General features: G+C 37.3%; 1 protein-coding gene and 1 pseudogene across 1 annotated transcript; one reads left to right on the forward strand and one right to left on the reverse strand.

Moving 5' to 3' along the window:
• Window positions 1-634: 634 nt before the first annotated feature.
• LOC103747228 lies at window positions 635-1,373 on the reverse strand (annotated as a pseudogene).
• A 7,733-nt stretch (window positions 1,374-9,106) lies between these two features.
• Window positions 9,107-9,925, forward strand: LOC103747229 (olfactory receptor 502-like; the record flags this gene model as incomplete). Its single annotated transcript, XM_008849573.1, has 1 exon — window positions 9,107-9,925. A coding segment is annotated over exon 1 (819 nt), but the record flags the coding sequence as incomplete, so codon positions are not given.
• Window positions 9,926-9,927: the final 2 nt, after the last annotated feature.

A 9,927-nucleotide genomic window follows, 5' to 3' on the forward strand; every position in this document is an offset into this window, starting at 1 on the left:
GGGATGTCCAGTGATGCAGATGCTTTTGTATCACCTACAGTCCTGAAATTAACCTTTCACCCATGTTACTCTAAGGAACCTCAATAAACACACTAAGGTAGACAGGCATGGAGTCTTTTCTTCTGTCTGTTTTGGTACTGTATCTGGGAAGAGTAAATGTCTTTTCACAACTCTTCTAAAAGTCCACTTTCCACTGTGGACTAGTGATTGCTGTGATATTGCTATATTCCCTATTAATAAATGATAGCACTTAGTGCAGCTTTCTGCATCTATTTCAATGGCAACTATCAGGTGAATATAATACAGGAAACTTGCTTCCTAAAGTCACATGACTCCTCATCAAAAGGGACAGTGAAGGAATTATCCTGACACTGCATGTCTCAACATGATTTCACTTCTTCCTGGTGTAATCAGAGTTAGTGCTGTGGTGTGTGATATCTAGGGTTACTGAATGGAGGTGTCAGTGCATTCTAGCATGGGGAAAATATTCCCTCCTCACTACTTACTATGTTCTGTATTAAATATGTTCATTCATTCTCCTGTGTCTTGCACACAGAAATATAAATGTCATAAGAATTCTATTTTTATCAAACTATATTCAGTGTTCACTCAGTTTGTAGAATAAGACAAATGTTTAACAAATATTTTTGAAGGAAATGGATATTTTCTCATGTTTACTTGTGGACATTGGCATCACATAAATGAATGTGGTGGTCCCATAGAACAGAGTGACTGCAGTGTGGTGGGAGGGGCAGGTGGAGAAGGCCTTCTGGCGGCCCTCAGTGGAGCGCATCTTCAGAGTTCAAATAAAGGAGTAAAATCACAGAAAAAAATGATTGATTATATTTGTTCCACAGAAGAGAAAAGAGAAAAAGGAAATCGCAAAAGAGAAAACATTAAGAAAATGACCCATCTAAGATCCTATAAGCAACCAAACACACACTTGTGTGGACATTTTGGTTGAATAAAGCAATAGACTACAGATTGCCACAAAGCAGTCATAAGCCATGATAGCCAGTAGGTAGCACTCAACTGTCCCAAAGAAAACAGCTGAGCCAAGCTGAATGGGGCATCCAATATAGATGATTGTATGAATTTCTCTCCACCCAGAAACTGACAAGCATATTGGGTGTGACAGAAGATGAATAGTCAATGTCAGTAGAAGCCAAGTGGCTCAGGAAAAAGTACACAGTGTGAGGGAGCAGAGGAGAGATTCTGATTAGAAGGACTGTGTCGAGTTTTCCAGACAGGGTCATCAAGTAGATGCACAGGATGATGATGAAGAGGATGACTCTAAGTACTGGGTCATCTGTTGAGCCAAGCAAAATGAACTGTCTCACTGTTGTATAATTCTCATCCACCAGAAAATCCATGGGACACTGTAACTTCTGTCTGGACAAAGCTGTGATGAAGACATTGTAAGAATGTATTTATAGATATGTGACTGTATTTTGTTTCACACATACCTGGAAGACATTATAAACAAACATATCAGTCAAGAAAAGTTTGGAATAAAATAATATCTTACCCTGAATCTCAGTGTTTATATATTTGTGTGCATTGAGTCTGTATTAAAATTTTAAAACTGAAATGTGAGAAAATTTCAACAAATCGTGAATAAAGTTTATTTACTTATATTTATAGTAAAATATACATAAGTGTTTTAAATCTAAAGATGTAAAACTCTGAGAACTGAAACTCCAAGACACCTCAGCTGGTAAAGGCTCTAGCCACCAATGGGAAAAGACACAGTTCTCTTGTTAGGAATAGAGTCCCCAGGCTCCTGGGTTCAGTGTGTACCTTTGGCTCTGCAGGGTCTTCTGTGCTACCATATGAATTTTAGGATTGATTTTTTCTAATTCTGTGAATTATATCATGGGGATTTTAATTGAGATTGCCCTGAATCTATATATTGCTGTTGGTAGGATGGTTCTTTTTGCAATATTAGTTTTTAAATTCCTGAGCAAAGGTAGTCCTTCCATCTTCTCTTCTCTTCCTCAATCTCTTGCTTTAGAGATTTTAATTTTTCATTGTAGAGATGTTTTGATGTCTTTTGTCAGGTTTATTACGAGATATTTTATTTTTTCGATGCTATTGTGAATGGGAAGTTTTCTCTCATTCTCTATTTCTGCAATTGGTTGATATTGATATATAGAAAGGCTACTGATTTTTGTAGATTAAGTTTGTAATCTGCCACTTTACTGAAAGTCTTAATCATTTCTAGGAGTTTTATGGTGGAATTTTTGGCATTTCATATATAATAACATATCATCTGCAAAAAGGAATAATTTGACGTCATTTCCAATTAGAACTCTCTTAGTTTGCTTCTCTTGTCTCATTGCTCTAGTAAGCACTATATTAAAAATTAGCGGAGATAGCAGACAGCCTTGTGCGGTCCTGATTTATGGAAATGCTTCCTTCCAGTTTTTCTCCATTTAGAACGATGTTGATTGTGGGTTTGTTCTACATAGCTTTATTTACATTGAGGTATGTTCCCTCCAGTCCAATTCCCTCTAGGGCTTTTATCATAAATGCATGTTGAATTTTATCAAAGGCTTTCTCTGCATCTATTGATATGACCATGTGGTTTTTGTCTTTGAGTCCATTTATGTGGTTTATGATGTTTATTCACTTACATATATTGAACCATCCCTTCATCTCTAGAATAAAGATGACTTGAGCATGGTGAACGATATTTTTGATGTGTGTCTGTATGTAGTTTGCAAGCATTGTGTTGAGAATTTTTTCATCTGTGTTCATTTAGGTCTATAGTTTTCTTTTTGGTTGTGTCTTTTCTGGTTTTGGTATTAGAGTGATGCTGGCTTCATGATAGGAATTTGGAAAAATCTCCCTTGGTTTCTCTCTGTTTGAATAAATTAAGTAGTATTGGGTATAGATCTTTCTTTAAATGTCTGGGAGAATTCTGCATTGAATCCATCTAGGCCTGGCCTTTTTTAGTGGGGAGGATTTGTATCACTGTTTCAATCTCCATACATGTTATGGGCCTGTTTAAGCTGTTGATCTCTTCTTGGTTTAGTTTTGGTAATTCCCATGATTTTAGATACACATCCATTTCTTTTAGGTTTTCGTATTTAGTAGTGTAGTAGTGTTTAAGGTATTCCCTAATAATGTTGTGTATCTTTTTGTTGTCTATTATAATGTTTCCCCTTTCATCTCTGATTTTCTTGATTTGGAGTTCTTTCTTTCTATTGGTTAACTGGGCTAAGGGTATGTCTATCTTGATTATCTTTTCAAAGAACCTGCTCTTAGATTCCTTGATTCTTTGTATTGTTTTCTTTGTTTCTATTCCATTAATTTCTGCTGTGATTTTTGTTACTTTTTCTAGTCTGCTTGTTTTGGGTTGCATTTGCTGCTGCCTTTCAAGTGCCTTGAATTGCAATGTTAAGTCATTTATTTGTATTCTTTCTGAATTTGTAACATAGGCACTTAGAACTATAAACTTCACTCGAAAGAATGCTTTTAAGTGCCCCAGAGATTTTTTTGTATTGTATTGTATTGTATTGTATTGTATTGTATTGTATTGTATTTTTCATTTAGCTCCAGGAATACTTTTATTTCTTTCTTAATTTCTTTTGACCCATTGATCATTTAGGAGTGTGTTGTTTAATCTCCATGTGTTCATGTGATAACTAGGGCTTCTTCCGGTGTTAAGATTTATTGCCTTGTGGTCTGATAGAATGCGTGGAATTATTTCATTCTTTTTGTATTTGTTGAGGTTTGTTTTTTGCCCCAGTATATGGTCGATTTTGGAGAAGGTTCCACAGGGTGCTGAGTAGAAAGTATGTCCTTTGGTGCTTGTGTGGAATACTCAGTAGATGTCTGTTAAGTCCATTTGATGTGGATTTCTTTTGTTGTTTCTGATTCTGTTGTGAGACTCAAGCCTTCCATTTTTTTAGTTTAAGTCTGTTTCTGTTTGTATACTTGATGTTACTTTGTTGTTTTCTTATTGGGTATGAAAAGCTGGTTGGTCTAGGCTTCAGGTTCTCTCTTTTGAGTTATATTGGAGGAGCTCTAGTCCAGCTACTCAGGAGTTCCCCCAGAGGCCCATGTCAGATGAGGATCAGATGCTCTCAGGCTTCATTCTAAGACCTCAGCCCCTCTAGTCAGCAGGCACAGCACAATTTGGGAAGTCTGCTAGGTGGAGGTTGGATTCAGGTGATCTAAGGCAGTCTGCAAAAGTCTGGTCCCCTACTAAAGTTCAGGGAAACCTAACACTGCAGTAGCAGGAGGGGCTGTAGGTGGTTCCAGTATAGGAAGAAGAACAAGGCATGACTTGGAAACCTCACTACCTCACAGAGTTAAGATGACATTCCAGAGTTCTGGCATGCCAAGAACAAAAGTGGGCCTGTACCCAAGGCTAGAAGGAGAACACGATGTGGGGTCCAGATTGATGTTTTTCAGGTTGTAGGGGAGTAAAGGTGCTGTGGGTAGAATTAGATTTACCAGGGAAAAAGGTTGGCCTTGGGAATTCAAGGCAAATTGGAGTGGTGGACAGCCAGGATAGAAGGCTGGTCTCAGGTGTGCAAAGGCAAGGTGAGGATTTGGACATGCTGTAAAGTCTCTAAGAAACTAGATTGAATAACTGAGCTTGTCTGGGTCCTTGGGATCAGGACACAGTGGGCGATCTGGGTTAAGATGGAAGTCCAGAGATCTGGGGTGTTAAGAGTGGAAGCAGGCAGGTGCCCAAGGCTAGAACAGGATTTGTAGGCTGGGAGATTGAATTTGCTCAGGTTGTAGGAGTGAAGGTGCAGTGGGTGAGATCAGACTTACCAGGGAAGAAGTTTGGTCTCAGGAATCCCAGGCAGGTTGTGGGGACACCCAGGGTTGAAGGCTGCTGTCAGGATTTTAAAGGCAAGTTGGGGAGTGGGGACAGCCTAATGTGGCTCTAAGAAACTAGACTGAAGAATTGAGTTAGTCTTGGGTATCAGAACTTAGTGGGTGAGTCTGGACTAAGATGGCAGTCCAGAGAGCTGGGGTTCTAAGAGAAGAAGCAGGCCTGTGCCCAAGGCTAGAAGAGAATAGGATGTGGGGATGGGAGATTGAATGTACTCAGGTTGTGAGCGTCCAAAGCTACTGATATTTGTAAGTAGATTTTGTAACTTGCCACTTTACTGAATGCATTTTTTATGTGTATCAATGTATTGCTGGCATGTAGGAAGGTGCACCTCTGTTGTTCAATGTCTTCAGAGGTCAGAAGATGCCATCGAATCCCCTGGAACTAGAGTTACGGACAGTTGTTAGCTGCCATGTCTTGCGTTGAAATGTTGTTTATTTGTTCTCTTTCTGATTTTTTTAAATGTAGGCACTTATAGCTATGAACTTTTCTCTTAGACCTGCTTTCAAATTGTCCCAGAGGTTTTGCTGTGTTGTATTATCATTTTCACTTATTTCCAGGAATACTTTTAATTCTGTCTTAATTTCTTCTTTGACCTTCGCATCATTCAGGACTGTGTTGTTTAATCTCCATTAATTTGTGTAGTTATTAGAGTTTATTTGGTTGTTGAATATAAGCCTAATAGCACTGTGGTCTGATATAATGCATGGAATTATTTCAATTTTTGTATTTGTTGAGGTTGTTTTTTATCCCAGCATGTGGTCAATTTAGAGAAACTTGCATAGGCTGTTGAGTAGAAAGTGTATTCTTTGGTGCTGGGGTAGAATATTGCACGTATGTTAGGTCCATTTGATGTATTATGTCATTTAATTCAGATACCTGTTTATTTTTTTGGACAGGTGATCTGTTTATTGTAGATAATGGCATATCGAATTCACCTACTATTACTGTGTTGGGGTTGATCTGTTTTATAGTCCTGGAGTACTGTTTTTATGAAATTGGGTGCCCCAGAGTTTGGTGCATATATGTTCATGAGTGTGATATCTTCTCAATCAAGGCACAGTGGGCAGGACTTCAGACTTATGAAGGGAGAAGGCTGGTCTCAGGAATCCAAGGTAAGGTAGGGGTGGGGACAGTCAGGATAGAAGGTTGGTATTAGGAAGGCAAAGACAAGGTGGGAGTGTGGACAGCCTGTGCAGGGTCTAATGAACTGGAATGAAAAATTGAGCTGATCTGAGTGCCGGGGATCAGGATGCAATGGGTGGGTCTTAACTAAGACAGTTGTCTAGAGATCTGAGGCACAGAGAGCAAAAGTGGGTTTGTGCCCAAGGCTAGAAGGGAACAGTGTGTGGAATGTTGGAAACTGAAGTTTTTCAGGCTGTAGGGAAATCAAGGTGCAGCGGTCCTTAAACTCCTTTATAGTTAACTATTTTTAATAGTTTCTGATATTTAATATTTCACTTATTATGTTCCTAAATGATAAAACAAAGCTAATTTTGTTTGAATTAAGTTATAAATGATTATGTTATTTCCTTTCATTCATTATGGTACTCTGTTATTATTATTTGCTTACCTGGAACACCTACCTTACTCAGCTAGTTTTCATGTTTAAAATATTCAAGTGTTTTCACTCTTTGTGAAAATATAAATGTATTTTTCTAATTATTCACTATAATTTGGATAAAAAGCCCAGATTTCAAATTCCAATTTTATATATTAATTATATTATGTATTATATTTTATGTTATATTATATATATATGTATATTTATTTATTTATTGGGAGCTGACTATTCATGGCTGCCAGGTGCAGGCAGCCCAGCCCCAGGAGGGCAGCAAATGGAATATTGGCAAGGTTTGTCTTACCTGATCAGGGACTGAAACTGTATAGGTCCAGCTCTGATAATCAGTCTCCAAGTGAACGCCTTTCTCTTAGAAGTTCTGTTTGGGTGCTGCTTATACAACTTCATATGATAAATAGAACTCTTCATAGGTACATGTCTTTGTCTTAGAAGTTTGGTTTGGCTACGGCTGATACAAGTGCATGTGATTAATGAAACTGTGATTACTGAAACTGCACTGTTCAAAAGAACTTGTAGTTTTGTGCTATATATCTATAGTGAGATTTTCCTGCTTTGAGGCAATGTAAAAAAGCACTGCAATTCTGCAATAAAGTGCCTGTTTGGTCATCAGCCTACATGTCCTCTTGATCTCAGCTGTTTCTGTGACTTTTTCCTTCATCCCCTACCCTTCACACTCAGGTTTTAGGATCACCTGCAGCTGGATTGCAGCAGGTTATCTTACATCAATGACTACAAAATACCAATAAAATAAATGGTCAATGAGTAAAAAAATCCAAAACAGTTCACTTTGCATTCTTTGGTATCTTCTGACTTGAAATGGCAGATAAACTGAGAACTAATATTAACTTGAGATAATTTATTATCAATTTCCATGATTATCAAGTGAACATGCACCAGTACATACAGAAAATGAAAACAAAGAGAGAGATCAGTTGAGATTGACATTCCTTGTAAATTAGTTGTGTTTGTGTGAAAGGAACTGCTCAGTGCTCATCAGGGAAGGAGGCAACAATCCCTTGTGATTTGAATTCACACTTGAATGCAGAACCTCCTCAGAGACTGATCCTAGTGATAAACTGTGATAGTAGAGGACAGCTTAGCAGCTATAAAATCATAACAAACTTGACTTTCTTATTTTACAGTGAATTCTCATTTCAAGAGGTAAGATTTTTGAATTTTATTCATTAAAAGTATATCTGTTTTTTAAAGGGTGTCTGTATTTATAAACCATAATTGAGAAATAAGCCAGTAGGAATCATGCCATCAACCAGGTAATGAAAGTAAAAGACTGTTGTAGCCTGAACTTATATTTCCATAGTTAAATTCTTCTGAATAATCAGGAATAAAACCAAGTTTTCAAATATTCTTATTCATTCGTCCACCTAGAAGACAAAAACTCAATATAGGTTTTGAAAGCATATAAATTTAGCACTCAGTCAAAATTCTAATAAATTCACCAGTTTGAAGTGCATCGGTGGCTTAATGTCAGTGTATATATTGTGGAAAGGCATGCTTTGTTTTTTGACTGAATGTTTGAGCATAACAGGGTCCAGACACTTTGGACAACATGAGAATATGAAGCCAAATATTTCAGGAGATGACAGCCAACCTCCATCTAGCAGGTGAACTTCTTAAATTTTTAGGGGAATATTTATTCACCAGTGTACTCTGTTGAAAATAAGACTATTTAATTTCAACATACTTCGGTTAGAAAACACATTTAAGTTAAGAAAGGACTTGACATTTCTAACTAAATAAACACTAAAACTGTATTCTAAATATTATTCCCATGTCTACATGATAAATATATTGATATTTCAAACAGGCAATGGCTATTTAGATGTATTAAATATTTAATATATTTATAGTAGATACTTCTGCTTATAATGATATTGGTTATTTCTATTCTTCCCATTTCTAACAAGAAAATTATTTTTTTAAGTTGATTAAAACATGCTTAACTGATAGACTGTGTAAACAATGTCACTACTCAAGAACTTCTTTTACATATAAGTCATCAGAAAGCGGAAAGGCAGCCGTGCTATCCACTCCAATTTCCATGTGCTTTCAACTTCATTGTAATGCTTCATGTATGGTATAATTACTAGAAGGAATTGACTGTGGTCCATGTGCCTGTGTACATGTCTAATTTTACTACTTTCTATGGAAAATTAAGTTACATATTATTTTTAAATTAAATTTTCTCAACTGTAAATTGGAACTAACAAGTAATTTCATGGAAGTGAAAATAACATGACACATAAAATTTAAATCTCCAGCTAGTGATTTAGCAAGCATTCCCTGACAGTTATCAAATATTTAACTCTTCATTACATAATCCTATGTGCTGCACTTTTATTATTTGGTTACTTTCATGAGTCTCAGATTTTAAAATTCTTAGGTTTGAAGACAATAATGTATATTTTAGTACATAAAAATTTAAAAGAAAAGCCAAACATTAGATGAAGCTAATTTCTAGTGGGGGGGTGGAATTAGCACACTCATTGTGCACTAATGCACATTGAAAGTTCAGAGAAAAACCTAAATTTTACACAAAATTTTTCTTTCATGTTTTTTGTTAATGTATATTTTAATGAGAATGAGACTACCTGTTTATGAATTCCTTCATATCTTCATCAAAGCTTTTGGGGAAACAACTACATTATCCCATGGCTCTCCTGGCACATGGGAACCATACTGCAGTGACACAGTTCATTTTAGATGGCTTAACAGATGACCCAGTCCTTCAAATCCTTCTCTTCATCATTATCTTGTGCATCTACCTGGTGACCCTGTCTGGAAATCTCAGCACAATTCTGCTAATCAGAATCTCTCCTCAGCTCCACCGCCCCATGTACTTTTTTCTGAGTCACTTGGCTTCTACTGACATTGGTTATTCATCTTCAGTTACACCCAACATGCTTGTTAACTTCCTGATGGAGAGGAGTACCATCTCCTACCTTGGGTGTATCATCCAGCTTGACTCAGTTGCTTTCTTTGGGACAGTTGAATGCTGTCTTCTGGCTGTGATGGCTTATGATCGCTTTGTGGCAATTTGTAGCCCACTGCTTTATTCAACAAAAATGTCCACACAAGTCTGTGTTCAGTTGCTTATAGGAGCTTACATGAGTGGTTTTCTTATTCCTTCCTCCTGTACCCTTTCCTTTGTTTCTATTGTCTTCTGTGGATCAAACAGAGTCAATCACTTTTTCTGTGACTTTACTCCTTTAGTTGAACTCTCCTGTTCTGATGTCAGTGTCTTCACAGCTGTTACCACTTTTTCTTCTGGGACTACTATATTAATCACAGTTGTAGTCATAGCTGTCTCCTACACCTACATCCTCATCACCATCCTGAAGATGCGCTCCACTGAGGGCCGCCAGAAGGCCTTCTCCACCTGCACCTCCCACCTCACTGCAGTCACTCTGTTCTATGGAACCATCACATTCATTTATGTGATGCCCAAGTCCAGCTACTCCACTGACCAGAA

This window comes from Nannospalax galili, unplaced genomic scaffold, assembly GCF_000622305.1.
Source record: "Nannospalax galili isolate Female #2095 unplaced genomic scaffold, S.galili_v1.0 scaffold1525, whole genome shotgun sequence".
Taxonomy (NCBI): domain Eukaryota; kingdom Metazoa; phylum Chordata; class Mammalia; order Rodentia; family Spalacidae; genus Nannospalax; species Nannospalax galili.